Source organism: Paramisgurnus dabryanus, chromosome 1, assembly GCF_030506205.2.
Source record: "Paramisgurnus dabryanus chromosome 1, PD_genome_1.1, whole genome shotgun sequence".
Classification (NCBI taxonomy): domain Eukaryota; kingdom Metazoa; phylum Chordata; class Actinopteri; order Cypriniformes; family Cobitidae; genus Paramisgurnus; species Paramisgurnus dabryanus.
This window is the reverse complement of record NC_133337.1, coordinates 49,270,391-49,286,433: the sequence shown is the minus strand read 5'-3', so window position 1 is coordinate 49,286,433 and position 16,043 is coordinate 49,270,391. Positions and strand designations below refer to the sequence as shown.

At 39.4% G+C, this 16,043-nt stretch overlaps 1 protein-coding gene across 4 annotated transcripts in view; it reads right to left on the bottom strand.

Annotated features, from left to right (window-relative positions):
* vti1a (vesicle transport through interaction with t-SNAREs 1A) overlaps positions 1–16,043 on the bottom strand; it is a 159,527-nt gene that overhangs the window by 63,467 nt on the left and 80,017 nt on the right. For all 4 annotated transcript variants that reach the window (XM_065262955.2, XM_065262957.2, XM_065262953.2 and 1 more), the window contains one exon: positions 826–896. In XM_065262955.2, the coding sequence (XP_065119027.1) occupies positions 826–896 (71 nt within the window). The remainder of the gene's footprint in view (positions 1–825; positions 897–16,043) is intronic.

Genomic DNA, 16,043 nt, shown 5'->3' with positions numbered 1-16,043 from the left:
GTGCGTGATTTTTGAAAAACACTTTGGAAAAAGGAGTTGGGCCGACTACCAAAACACACTTGCAGCCAATCAGCAGTAAGGGGCGTGTCTACTTACCGAAATCATTGCCTGGGTTGCCTATGTGTGGGGCGGGTCTATCAAAAGAAGGTCCAGATTCTATTGGGGTAGGGGCGTGTTCGTTTAGGTGATTTCAAATGTCAACATTGGCTTTCAGAGATCACGTACCCCACCTTTAAGGGTGCGAGCTGGTGTTAAATGCACACTTGGGTGAACTCCTTTTATTTTTGTGAAGTGTCTCATATGGGCTCTTGTGTCATCCTACGAAGTATTTGTAAGCCTTTGTGTTTGCTTAATGTCTTGCTTTTATCAGTCCCACCAGAAAAAACGCCATTTTGCGATCGCATGATTCAACCATAATCAGCCAAAGTCTGCATATTTATGCAGGGGTCGCATTTTTTCAAATACGCCACACTTTCGCAACATAATGCCGATTTCCGTGTGCAAAATATGAGGCGCTTGCATGTTTTTATAGTCCCTGTATTTTGGTAGCAAAAATAACATATACCTTAGCAGAAAGTTGAAAAATCACACAAACGCAGCCATGTCCCCTGTTGCCATGGAAATGTTATGAAGTGATGTGATTATGTGACGTAAACATCATTGAAAAGTTTTTGCAAGTTCCCGCAGTTTTTGCAAGTTCCCGCAATTTTTAAGAAAACGTACCGCAAGATCAAGGATTTTTACCCAAAACTATCACAAAAAACGTGGCGTTTTTCTGGAAGGACTGTTTTATGATTTAAAATGTATTTGTAGATGTAAACTCACCCGGTCCCGGGACCTCTGGATCTTTTCACGGTCGGTGTGAAGGTTGGCGAGGATCTCCTGCCCCACTTGCTCTGTAGAGAAAGATGAGATGAACACGTTAGATGTACTACCTCAGTAAAACTCTGTTATGGGTGTGTGTCACCTTACATCCCCTATAAGTATTGTGTATTAGACTTAAACATCTGCAACACTTTTATGTTCTTCAGAAAGTGTACAAATCTAGTTACAACCCGGATGTCTGGGGATCTCCAACTCGCCAACATGCACTGCTGATGTTTTTGCATACCCCAGCGTGTCACATCAGACTGAGCCCAAACGGCACATGCAATATTCAGATGCTTGCTTACAAACACATCTCATCTGTCACGATGTAAACCCATTTAAACACACACTCAGACATCTTTAACACAGTCTGACAAGCTCATCCACGGTCACTGTCATATGCGTATCCCAAAGGCTAAAAACAAGACAATAAACAAAACACAATTTCCCCCTCCCTTCCTCCTGCAACAAAAACCCACTCAACTATAAGTAGAAACCACATTAGCAGTTTGAAGAGGAGGGGAGTAAAAATCTTTGCATGGATCAAAGCCTTGCTTTCAAATGCACCAAACAATCACGAGTAAACAACACACTCACGACTGGATTACGCTACACAGGTGCATCTCCAAAAGAGCCGGCGTGCGGCGTAATGCTCAAGGAACAGAGAAATGGCCTACATCTGCACGCTGTCGAGCGATGACAGAACAGAAAAAGAAAGACACAGACAAGACACAAGACGCACGGGCCTGTGGCTAAACGCCTGTGTCTCTTGCCTTCATTAATTTCCAATCAGAGTGGAGACAGATTGAAGGATACTCAGATTAGATGGAGCAGTCACACTGCAATGTGACAGATAGGCCAGATTAAAAGACTGAATACAGATATTAATAACCATCATAACCGTGGCGGGTGCATACCGCCGCACACATGGGAGTGGAAATCTTGTGTAAAGAAAATTAAGCACCGCTATCTGTCTCTGTCCGGGGCGAAAGGGGCCTTTAAACAAATGAATGTGACACAGCCACAATGCCAACAATGCAGCGCACTTTACGACACACACACGCGGAGATAAAGAGAGGACGCGCTCGCTCATATATCACTTCAGATGATAGATGAGACCGCTGGCATGAAGAAGTCTAAACGCAAATGAAACAATCCTGTCAACGCCCTCCATTTTACGCCCGGCCAGCAATGAGATATAAATAAACACGTGCTTTCGAAAATAAAATGGCAAGCTGCTGAGCATAGGTGGTACAATATGAGAACTTTGAGCTGGATTGTAATCGCTTTCCCTGTATCGGATATTAAGAGTCAAGGTCTTCCATTCCAGGGTCAGCCGATCAGCTGTCAACTACGATTGTCAGCGCTCTCTCTGGTAATAAAAATGGAGGAAATGCAAACGAATTTAAAATCAATACGAGGGGAAAAACGGAGCAGGTACGTTGAGGATATCCCCCTAAATCAAGTAACTGGAGAGTTGGCTGATATAAAATCTCTCCACGGGATCTTCCTGTGCCACTGAAAACAAGGAATAAAAGCTGTTAAACCAAACTGTATAATGTAATGTTCCTGCGGCCAACACACTGTGAAACACATTATGGTCTCATATTTCAGTTTCCCCTGTGCATGAGCTCAAAGATAAATATTTCCTTTAGTTGTGAGACCACAAATTGATGTTGCCATTAATAACAAGCCTCAAATGCGCGCACACATGCACGCACTATTTGACGATTTGCAGTGTGTACACCACATCCACGGGAACTTTACAAACCCACAATTACACAGCTCTTTTTTTCACTCATGTATCTTTTATATACACATTTGTGTCCGTCTGTACTGTAAATACTTTATATGTAATAATCAGATATGTCGCTCTTCTCTATCGGTATATTTGTAGAGTACTGAGAGGTGGACAAAAGTGCGGCAGAGGTTCGAGCAGAGAGAAACAGAGGAAGTCTGATGCTGAGTTTGGATGGAGAAAAACAAACGCACTAAGACGGGGGAAGGACATGCCCTGCATCCAAATATTCTTTCTTCCCTACTATACGGAATACAAAAATCAGAATGCGAACATGAGAAGTATGTCCAATAATAAAAAAACAGTATGCATAAAATACCTGATGGCTTTCTGCTTCTCCACTAGGCGGCCATTTTTTCAATGCCTTTGGGCAGTTATTTTAGACATCCAAGACTGAAGACCTATCTACTAGAATGGGGAAAACGTGTATCTCTAAAATCACAGGCTAAAATAACGATTAAACAGCATAATTCTGACCATCAATTGTATCATAATTTTTATTTCTTATGCTCAAATGTGCTTAAAACACTTTTTATCAAGGTAGTTTCAGCTACTGCGCTTGCGCACAGTATGGCAAATGCCTCACGTGACTCTATTCGTTTCAGCATTAACAACATAAACAAATGACTTTTGTGGAACACGCGTAAATTCTGGTAAACTCTACTAAGAATCAATAACAAAAATATAAAAAACTACACTTAGCTAATGTTCATGTGTAAAATATCTACTGCCGTACTTTCCGGACTATAAACCGCACCGGAATATAAGCCGCATCATTCAAAAATGCGTCATTAAGACGAAATAACATACATAAGTCACTGTGGACTATAGTCGCGTTTATTTAGAAAATTAATTCACAAAATCCAAGCCGAAGAACAGACATTTAACATGTCTGTACATCAAACGTAATATTATCAGTTATTTAAACGATAAACCATAGCATACAGAACTTACCTGGAAGGTTGAATAGGCTAAATTAACCGAACAAGCCAACTTACGTGAATTTCGCATACTCGTCATTCCACATTACAGAACGCATTGAATTAAAAAAATACAGAAGCAGCATATGGCGGACTCTTGGGGCTGTAGACAGTAATGATGTCATATTCTTGCATCATAAATGTCAAAATTAATTCATACTGACTTACAATGCGCACATGACTGCAAGACGCAGCACCAGCCAAGTTATGAAAAAATGCGGCTTATAGACCAAGTACAAAAAATGTTAATGAAACAGTTCACCCAAAACAAAAAAAGTCTCTTAATTTCTTGCTTGTTTGGATTTCAATATTGTTATTAAGCTTAAATTATTAATAGTTTTCTCTCGTAAACGTACCGTATTGCTTAACACAACAAAGTTTTACAAATTTCAGTCATTTGGATTACTGGATGGATAGATGTGCTTATTTGATCTTCGCTATTTTGAGTACCATATACTTGATTTAACAATAACAATTTAATATAAACTATTTGTGTTCATCTGAAAGACAGTCATATACATCTCGGATGACATAAGACTAAGTAAATTATAAGAAAATTTTGGGGTGAACTATTCCTCTACCTTTCCTATAATGGTATTCCAGAAGTGGAATACTAATAAATATAATCAAGCTGAAATATCCATACTAAGACACATTACATTTAGATCTAGGAGGTCATTATCATGTACAACAAAGTCATTTTTTTAAGCTTGGCGTAAATTATGGTCATTTATTCTGTTGTATGTTTCACATCAGATTCTGTCTACATAATGAGGTGCTAATTAATTATCACACAGTTTAATGAGGACGTTGACACTCAGTAAATAGCGAGTGTAGCTGTGAAAAAAACGGACGTTCGAGAAAACTAAATAAATAAATAAATACCAACATGCTTACGCTTGCAGATTAACGCTCATAATGATATAAAATATTCTTTCCCCGTTAAAGGCCCTATTAACAATTTAAATGACCCTGACGCCAAGCTTTTCCACAGGCCTGCTCTAGTTAAAGATCCAGATCCCTAAGGCCCATTTAACAAGGATATTACTAAAATCTATATTGGCACAATCATTACAGATGGGCTGTTTATAAATGCAGTTCCTTTAACCGCTTGCTGACCACCACTACAGATTAGACCCTTGCTCTAAAGGCTGTAAAGTATGGCTGTGCAAATACTATCATATGTGAAAATGTACAGTGCTTTTTATAACAGTGACTTCTTTTTTCAAGAGTGCATGATGCGATGTATGTTGCCCATCATGTTTGTGGTTCGTAATTTCAAAATATGTGTTCTGCACGTCGAGTGAACCTGTGTGCATCATGCATCTTGTCAAAATAAGTGCCTGCTGCAGATGCGTCTGAAGGGTTTATGATAAAAGAAACGCTTGCGTTTGCCAGACACTCGCATAATCTCATGCGTAATCAGTGCATTTTGTGAACATAAGCATCTCTTTTATCATAAACGGTTGTGACCCGTGTGCAGCAGGCACTTATTTTGACAAAACAAGCATGATGTACATGGTTCACATGACGCAACAAACACATATTTTGAATTTGCACCCCTCGGAAGAGCAGTCACGAGCTGCCACTTTATACTGTAAATTTCCAGATATTGAAACTAAACCTGCAGCAACTTGCGCTAGATTTAAATCATGCAAAAATATTTTGGACCCGTAACAGGATATGTCGTCACTATATAAAATATGGGATATATTAAAAACAATAAATTGAAAATGTTAAAATATACTTTGATTTGAAGACTGTGTTCTTGTATTGAAATGTCTAAACACTAATGTGAAGTTTTTTTTTTTGCTACCATATATAAATAAAAATTATGTTAATGTACAATATACAGATTTTGAAACATACTTCCATTGGCAACACATGAATTAATGTTTTTTTAAAACCTTAATTTTCTCACTTTAAGTGAAAATTGTAACTCTTTCACCACCATTGACGAGATATCTCGTCAATCAAGAGAAAATGCTTCCCTGCCAATGACGAGATTTTCCGTCTTTCCGCAATACCGCTATTATCCACCTTCCGCAACTTTTTAAACCCGGAAGTATTGCCCTATGGCAAGCGGCTGCATGTCCGTGTCTGTTTTAAAGATCGCTCTGAATGGGATCTCTATGAAAAGTCCGTCACAAAAATTGAATTATCTCTGCTTTTTGCTCAAAATGTGGTGTTTTTGGAGAAACCTAACCATTTTCAAAAGCTGATTACAAAAGAACCACTGAAGGTAGGATGAAACAGTTTTTTTGTTTGAAAGCAGAGGGTCTGTTCTTTCATTTGGTATATTGTATGTTTATATATTTAAAGAAGAACATTTTCTGGAAGGCATTAAGCTTTGGTGAAAATCATGAAAAACGCTGGCGCTGACTAGCAACTTTAAAAAAAAAACGCTGGCGGTGAAAGAGTTAAGTAGAAAAAGCGTACATTTTTTGATTTGGTACCAATTAAAGTAATTTTTTTTCAAGTTTTTTCACCTTGAATTTGAAAACGGTAAAGTAGAAAATTGAAGTTACATTTCTTTTTCTTTTTTTTAGGTGTTACCAACTGAATTAATTTTTTTAAGTTAATCCAACTTAATTTTTTGTTTATCTTTTATAATGTTCTAAATTGAAAGCTTTATTTTTATTCTTACTTTTATTGTGTATATACTTTTATTTGGTGTTCTATAAAGCATTTGCTATTTATAATATAATGTACGGTTACGTGAGAAATATGAATTTAATTAAGAGGTACGTATGGCATCATATCTTTTAAACCCTAATGACAATTTTTTTAGCAGCATTATTGTTTGGTCTCATCCACAATTCAAATAGCTGATATACTTTTCTATTCAAATTTTGTTTTATCTTGCTTTTCCTTCTAGTTCACTACTTTCCCATGATTCCACACTCCTGAAACACTGTGTTACTGCAGTCAAAGTTTCTTTCATCTTGCTGTCCGACTGTCTTTCCTTTCTGTGTGACTGACCGTGTCTGTCCGCCTTTGAGCCTGGCCTGCAGGAACATCAAATCACTCAGGACATCTCGGAGGTCCGAATGTCACTCGTTTTCATCCCTCTCTTCCTGCTAGCCGTTTACACCAAGACGGAGGCAGAAGACACCGGGGAAGAGGCGTTTTCCACCTCTCCTTCTATTCATCCGCCTATCAATCCGTCCACCTCTCCTCAGCAGGCACATATAATTGGGCACATCATCAATTTTACAACAGCTGTTTGAGTGCAAGTCTTTTCTGAGTTGTCTGAAGGCCTCTGTCTGTCCCCAGAGCTGAAAGGGTACATGCCCTGACACAGGCTCAGTCCCCGGCTTCGGACTTCTTTTTATTACTGTGTGCAGCCACTTTTTGAAGGTTACCACACAGAGTTCTATCTGGACACAATCCACAGACAGCCAAATGAGAGCAAAAGTGCCCAGGGGAAGAGTAAAGGCAGGTCCTACACCGACTGTCCCACACACACAAAGATCAACAACGAAACACAGTTTCTTTCTCTCTGTTTCAGACATGTTATTCCCCTGTCTGGGAGCAAAGTGCTGAAAGTTGTTTTATTCTTCTTGTCATTTGTTTATGCTATTCAACTGCTGATCCCACCAAATGTAAACGTACTCGCTGTTAACAGACCATCTCACCCAGACATGAAAATTGCATCATTTTTTTATAATATACAACCTCATAGTTGTGTGGAACCTGAAATATTTTTTGTATTGTTTAGTAAAAAACCTTTAAAGGAACAGTATGTTAGAAATTTATATCAATTAATCATAAAATGGACCTCATATGTCACTAGACATTAAGAAATCATTTTCATTTCAAATACTTATATCACTCACAACAGTGGTTTGGGCAGGATATTGTCTTTAAAAAAGTGGAGTTGCAGCCCTCAACTGATGTTTATGTTGTCATGTTGTGTGTTGCCCACCAGCTGTGTGATTGAAGTTAGGGCTGAACGATACATCGAATTTTCATTGTCATCGCGATATGAACTCACGCGATGAACACATCGCAACAGACAGCCTTGATGTGATGAATAAAGGGAAAACGGTAAGCGCATGTAATAAACGTTTGACCTATCACGTTTAGTCCTGAAGACATGCCCTGCGTCCCAAACCGCATACTTCCATACTATATAGTAGGCGAAAAGTACTACTTCTCGTACTCTTTGCATACTATATAGTATGGAAGTAGGCAGTTTGGGACGCACGGATGGTTTGCGCGTTCATGCTATTTGGCCAATCAGGGGAACCCCCAATTCAGCTACGCTCAGATTGATTTGTGAGGTGTCAGTTGCGACGCTGTGCCTGTTAGCAAAAACGATGGCGGAGAAAGGAGAGAAGAGTGAGGAAAATGTGTTGTCAGACGAAGACCTTGTGGTGAAAAGGACAGCACTTCAGCTGGAATTATTTTGGATTTAGGAGGGATGACGCCGCAAACACAGGAACTGTGGAAGCAGTGATTCACATATTGCGTCTATTCCGCGCTCAAGTTCATTATTTCAAATGTAGGCGCGCAGTATGTGCGCTCTGGAAACGCCGCGGTCGCGACTCGAACGCGGTGCAACGCGCTCGTTTTTCCAGGCTTTTCAAAAACATTTTAACTTTTCAGAATGACACAAGCGCAGGGTGCAGATCATGTGACAATAACAAGCGTTTTCCAAGCGTTTTTAGGCGCGACATGTGAATGGCCCCTAAAACATACAAAAATATACAATATTTATCGCAACTCACATCGTCATTGCAACATTAAACAATGTCACCGCACATCGCAACTTTCCTCACATCGTCCAGCCCTAATTGCAGTACCAGTTTTAGCCACAAGTTTTGTGATTGCAATACCAGTTTTGGCCACAATGCTACATACTGTTCCTTTAACATCAAGAGAACCTGTAGAATTTGTAGTAGACACAAATAAAATGCAAAAAAGAAATATTTTTGTGTAAAACCTTTGACTGAAAGGTTCTTCGTTATACGTGATTTTCTTTAAATGGGTGGTTCTATGATTTTTCATGCATTCTGACTTATTAACACAGTTATAGAGTTGTTTCCTCGTGCTAAACATAGGTAAAGTGTCAAAAAAGCAGTTGGGCGTGTTACATAGTATTTCTGTGCCAAATGCATTTCACCAGGGTTCGTACAAGTTTCGGAGTTCAAGTTTTTTTCTATTACGGGTCTAGCTGACGTTTTAGGGGTTTCTATACATATCACTTATTTTTATGGGCACTTCCCCCAGAAAATCCCACCCACCCGTCAATCAGCGGGAGACGCTAGAACTTACAAACATCACATCAAGCAACAGCTTTGTTTAATTTAAAAACTCAACAATGGCACGAAAGAAGAAGTGTGTTTTTGGATGTAAGGAGAAGAATGCCAGCCTTATGGAAACAATGGATATAGTTTGTTTATCTAGGGTAGCAGCAGGGTTTTTAATGTGTGTTTTATGCGCTGGATTTCATTGAAAAGTCCCAACCGGGTCATGAGTTGCATGCGGTAAGTAAGACTTCTGTCTTATGTTGGAAATAGGCGCGTTAGTGCATATTGTATAAATGACACGATCATGTTATGAATCATAAGTTAAACAGTGTTGTATAGTGTTGCATGACTCGTACTCACTCTTCCCGCGGTGGTAACTCCTCATCCTTCATTTTTTCGGAAGTTATTGGAAAGAAACGGTAAAGCTAATCTTTCTTTTATAAATCTGATTAAACAAAATACTCTTCGGAGATATAAAGGATGTAATACTACTCTATAGGTACTCCTGATTAACATCAGAATATCAGAAACAGTGTGTTATGGACGCTTTAAGTACAAAAGTAAAATAAGCAACCCATACAAAAGCTAAACTCATGGTCTCCGGTGAAACTACAGTGAGGTCAAGAGTTATTATTTACCAGGCCAAGGCCAGACAGACAGAGGTTTTACAGAATGAAATGGAAATGAAGAGATTGTAATAGTTATAGAGAAACAAGCGAAAGAGATACGCGGCCCATGGTCTGTCTGTGCGAGAGCGAGCGCTGGGTAATCAGGCCCTATTTCACAAGCCTTTTTTCACTCCGCTGGGCTCTGTTTTATTCATTGGCTCGGTCCTGACCCTGCCGCACTTCTGCTCCGACAAATCACTTCTGATTAAGACAAATCTTTATTAGCCAGCCACTCAACTTTCCCTATTAATCATGTTCTTCTCTCTCTCTTTCCGCACACACACAGCACATCTCGCTCGCTCTTCTAAAGACCCGATTACAGTCGATTGTTGTGTGTGGAGATGTGAGGGCTTCGTCTGGGTGATAAGACACAGGTTTAATGGGTATGAATGACCACGCCGGAGGGAGGGAGTGCGCTAATAGAACCATTTGTTTAAGCTGGGGGGAGGAACAAGAAAATGAACATGGATTTCCCTCCCATTTGCACTCCATTGTAATTGAGCTTCGGCTTTTTGAGTGGCACCGGACAGACTGGAGAACAAGGCGTAACGAGTTCAAAAGCAAGATGCCCCTCAGACATTCATCTGCATGGGCACAAATCTTATATTCTATAGATGAGAAGGATTGAATATAGTATTTACTTTGACATTTAAATGCAAATGAGCTCCTCACTCCCTTACCAATAGCCAGTGAGCGATTTCAGTTAAAGTTCCCGTTCTTTCTGTGTTTTTGAAGCTTTGATTGTATTTATAGTGCACAATATAACATGTTTTCATGTTTCACGTGTAAAAAAATGTTTTTATCTTTCACACAATTTACTTATCTCCGTTTTCACTGTCCATAAAACGTGCTGATGTCTTCCTTGTTTTATGAAGTCCCTCCTTCAGAAATACGTAGTTCTGATTGTGTAGTTTGTTTAGTGTGTTGTGATTCGACAGCAGCTTAGCTTAGCTTGGGCCATTTTAGCTGACCATAAAGATGTAAAAAAAGATGGATGTAGTGTCTGTGACGTCACCCATAGGTTTCTGAAGATCGTTTTTGAAGCTAAAAGTAGGCGGTGCCTGCAATCGCCATCTTGGCCGCGTGTCACCGCGCATCACTCGCGGAAATCCGAAAAATGGGTAAAAGGGCAGGACGTGGGTAAGCTGAGGTGACTGGTTGCTGAAACCACACCCGTCTAGCTCAACTCTAGTGACAGCAGTGGCTGTTTAACCGTCACTCAAGTAGCCACGCCATTTATTATGCAGAACTTTAAGGCTTAATATAATTTAAACTAATGAGTTACAAAAAAATTCACCCCCTTCACATGTGTCGTGAAGGGCAAACTTAGCTATACAGACCAAAAACTATTTTTGTACCAGACTGTAAACATATTATTTTCAACTGTAAAGTTGGGCATTTTAACATGGGGGTCTATGGAAATTGACTCCCTTTTGGAGCCTGCCTCTTGAGGCCAGTCAATGAATTGCAGTTTACTGTAAATCACTTCCGTATTGGCTTCATCAGAGAGACCGAAAGGTTGCCCCTCTGAGCTGACTGACGTATTCCTGTGGGCGGGGTTTAGTCAAACACTCTTACTTTTGACGTCATTAAACCGGGAAGTAGAGGGCTGTAGTCCCAACCAGCCGTTCACTGTAGGCTTTGAAAGGGGACTTATTTTAAAGAAAATATATCTCCGGCAGTAAACTTTGAGCTTTATCATTTTGCAGGTATTGTTTATGCTATTACAGCAACATTACACACTAACTAAAGTTTGAAAAATGGGATCAGGAAGAACGTGACCTTTAAAAACAGATCTGATTCATGTGAATACAGTCTGAGACAATAGTGTGCTAACAAACACATTCAGGAAAGCTTTTGGGTAAAATTAACCAGTCAGTCAGTGGCTGGGGGCAGAGCTTTGTACACTCTAAAAAAACAAACGGTGCTATATAGCACCAAAACTGTTCATTTGAATCGTAACCATAGAAGAACCGTTTTTAGTGCCATATAGCACCGGTGAAGAACCGGTGAAGCACCTGTGTAGAACTATATAGGGGCCATATAGCACCACATTTGGTTCTACATAGCACTATATGGTTCTACACAGGTGCTTCACCGGTGCTATATGGCACTAAAAACGGTTCTTCTATGATTACGAGCAAAGAACCACTTTTGGTGCTATATAGCACCGTTTGTTTTTAGAGTGTATGTGTGATGTCACATAAACAAGAGAATCAAAACAGCATGTCTATAGGTTCAATGGGGATAAAAAGAGATGGAGATGTTGGATTTTTGCCAACAGACATTTATCTCCAAACATCTTGTAAAAGTGAATTTTGCATAATATGTGCCCTTTAATTATTTTTTATTATAAACTGCAGAATCGTCACTTAAACTCAAATCATACCATAGACATTTAAACTCCAATATTTGCACTTACAGTGTATTTACCCAGCATAATACTGTTAAATCCATGTACGAAATGTGGATTAGGGTTGGGTTCAGGGCTGTTACCTTGTAATTACACAATAAGTACAAAGTATGCACATGTGGAACTAAAATAAAGTGCTACCAAAATGTTGTTGCATTTTGCATCTTAAATTTTTTAAATGGGATATATTGTGTATATGGAGTATTTTGTAACTGTAGTCTTTTTTGCTATTCTACATATTTGTATTGTTGTATTATGTGTGGTTGTTGAGCAAACCAATTCAAAAGTAAGGAAAAAACTTTAAAAGCATCAGAAATAAAGATTTTAAGATGTCAACTGTACCCCTAATAGAAGAATCATTCATAAACTGACATCCATATGAAAGAAAAAGAAGACATACTCGTTTCGTTTAAATATCATTGCCCTTCAATAAGTACAAACCGAGCATTACAGTAAAAAAAGTTGACACACGGTGGGTGGGGAAGGTGCAGGGTGGTTCGTTTCCCCACAGCAAATTGCTTCAATTTAATCAACTGGCATTACTGAAGCATCCAAATGAGAACTAATAGAGTCTGTGGCAGCTCTTGATTGCTTCACTTACAAAACCTGCCGGCTGCCCACTGCTTTTAGTCTCCTCAATTAAACAGGCAAATTTCCATGGACCACTGGAGAGCCATACATCTACCTCACCCAAACTGGTCAATCCACACCCATCAAATAGATCTTGCTCACTTCATTCTTTCAGAGCAGGAAATGATTTCTTCAGGCCATAGGCGAGCTCGAATGTGCACTGAACGTGACCGAGTAAAATTAATACGCAGACGTTTGCTGTCAGCTGACTATATTAATATTGATGCTTGTGCCGCCACTTTGTTTTTTTGCTTTTCCTTTCTGTTCGGAGTAGAGAGGACAAGGCTTCTTGCTCCTCAACCTGAAAGATTCCTGTTTATAGTCGCTCCTGTTCAAAGGATGCAAGAAAATGTGCCACGATCGCATCAGAATGCTTCACTACTACCATCCCCATGTTTTGGTTGACAATGTCACAGTGTCAGATAAAAAGAAGTCTTATCAAATTCAGAATATGAATGTGTTAGGTGCACGTTATTCACAGACATGCATATATGAGCTGAAAAACGCAGGATTTTCTGCAAAAAGTTATCGAAAAAGGAAAAATGGTAACAGTGCAAAAGTGAGAAACAACTAAACACAAGCTGGCATGGTAGGGAGGCAATCCTTATAATCACCTCACTTTCTCCTAATCACATGCTGCACATCATTTACTGAACACCAGCAAACTTCAGTTCACACCCTGCCAGACTCGCGCGCTCGACTCAGTCGGACCAGAGAAACATCCTGACGTTCCGCAGCCGTCTTTTAGGAACAGTTTAGGAACGTTAATGATCCCATTACCGTTGATTACATTCTGTAACGCCTCTAATCACAACGTTGACAGGCAGATCAAACAGCCAGACGCAAATTTTGCCTTTTAATTATCTGTAAAACATAACACCTCGGGGTGTTCATCCCTGCCTATATCTGACAAAACCTCCGCCAAACAATGCCAAGATCTAACACTTCCTAACGGTTCATTATCCAATAAGAAAAAAACCCAAACAAAAACCCAACAATCATTCAGATCTTGAAAGCAATCTTCACAATTAGCAGAGTGCTTGGGGAGCCCTGCAGTCCTATGTATCGCAGGACTCCAAATTGAAACACCTTAATTGTATTCGTCAAAACAATGTGTCATCACCCTCATTTGCATGTTTTGACAGCCGCCCCGAGTGGTGCTCAGAAAATCTTCGGCACATTTAATCACCCACTGATTTTAGTTTTCACTTTCTTTTTTATAAATTAATCCAATTATCTGTTGAGTTTTGTTTAAATGTCGCCTCTTTACTGCATTAATCCACTCTAGAAAACAAGAGGACCAGTTAGTCCTAACAAATGCTTGGACTGTAATCTGATACTACAGATTTATTTTTAACACACTATACATTTCTAAATGAATTGCACAACATTGACTTCCATAGCATTTTTTCATACCATGAAGGTAAATTGCATCCTGCGTGATTACAAATATCTTTACATTTCTGCAGGATTTAAGGGTGAGTAATGGCGCTTTTCCTTTCCCCTTACTTTGGTTTGGGTCAGGTTGGGTCAGCTCACCTCACTTTGGCTTGGTTAGCTTGTTCATCGAGTTTAGTAACACTTGAGAATGGGAAGGATTATAGGCGTGTCGTTATATTTGCGCTGCCTACTGCTGTGAGATCATACAAGTGAGAGTATCGTTGTACATCCCCATACATTTATTTATTTCTCAGTCCGCCTCAACAATAAAATTCACCACCACAAATAGATGTTTACACATCGCGTCTCTCACTACCTCTTTCTCACATAACAGTTTCTGTACAAACAGCCGTGGCGTCAGTCGACGCGCTCCGCTGAGCCTCATTTAAGTTGCATTTAAGCATATATGCGAACGTGTGCATGTCGTGAATGTGCCGCCACAAACTGCAAGTCAGGAAAAACAATGTATGGTGTTCCTGAGTCTCAACCTGTGGATGTTTTTCATTGCTAAAAGGGAGTTTGGGAACTTGTAGCAGAGCACAGATGACAACATGTTTCCTCGAGACAGCGCAAGCTAGCATGAACGTAAAGCTAATCTTTTACATTATAGCGATGATGCTGGTAGTGACGATTCTCTCAGAACAATCAGTGATCTACAGTGTTTTCTCGTCACATTTTGGTATCAGCTCTGGTCGCTTGGAACCACGACCGAGGTGGTACTGAAGAAAGTATCGGGTACTACATCTGCACCCAGTGGAAAAGCTCACGAAAGTAAACTGACCCAAACTGTGGGATACTATGCAATGGAAAAGCGCCATCAATGATGTATGTTGCACATATTTTTCCTGCTTTTATTAATGTAAAGCTGCTTTAAAACAGTTAAACAATTGTGAAAAGCCCTATAATAAATACAATTTATTTGAATGATGATTTGGGGTCAACTATCCCTTAAACGGTCCTTAAAACAAGGCAAAGCAAAGTCGGTCAAGAATACCAAAGCTGTTTAGAGAAACAGTCAATCTTATGTAGGGTTGCAAAGCAAAAAAAATATTTGCTGGAAAGTTGTTAACTTAACTCTTTCACCGCCAGCGTTTTTTTTTTAAGTTGCCAGCCAGCCCCAGCGTTTTTCATGATTTTCATCAAAGTTTAATGCCTTCCAGAAAATGTTCTTCTTTAAAGGAACAGTATGTAGGATTGTGGCCAAAACTGGTATTGCAATCACAAAACGTGTGGCTAAAACTGGTACTGCAAGCACACAGCTGGTGGCCAATATACCAAACGACAACATAAACATCAGTTGAGGGCTGCAACTCCACTTTTTAAATGACAATATCCTGGCTGGACCGCTGTTGTGAGTGATATAAGTATTTGAAATGAAAATGATTTCTTAATGTCTAGTGACATTTCAGGGCCATTTAATGATTTATTGATATAAATTTCTTACATACTGTTCCTTTAAATATATAAACATACAATATACCAAATGAAAGAACAGACCCTCTGCTTTCAAAAAAAAAAAACTTTCATCCTACCTTCAGTGGTTCTTTTGTAATCAGCTTTTGAATATGGGTAGGTTTCTTCAAAAACACCACATTTTGAGCAAAAAGCAGAGATAATTCCATTTTTGTGACTGACTTTGCATAGAAATCCCATTCAGAGCGATCTTTAAAACAGACACGGACATGCAGCCGCTTGCCATAGGGCAATATTTCCGGGTTTAAAAAGTTGCAGAAGGGCGCCACCTGGTGGATAATAGCGGTATTGCGGAAAGACGGAAAATCTCGTCATTGGCGTGGAACATTTTCTCTTAATTGACGAGATATCTCGTCAATGGCGGTGAAAGAGTTATTTAAAGGAAATTAGTCATTTATACAAACCATATCACATACAAACAATTGCTTCCTCGACATCTGACTCATCCTCATTCGTGTGCCACAATATTTGTGTACTTTTCATGGAAAAGATTCCAAAATTTCTGGAATTTTGCAACCC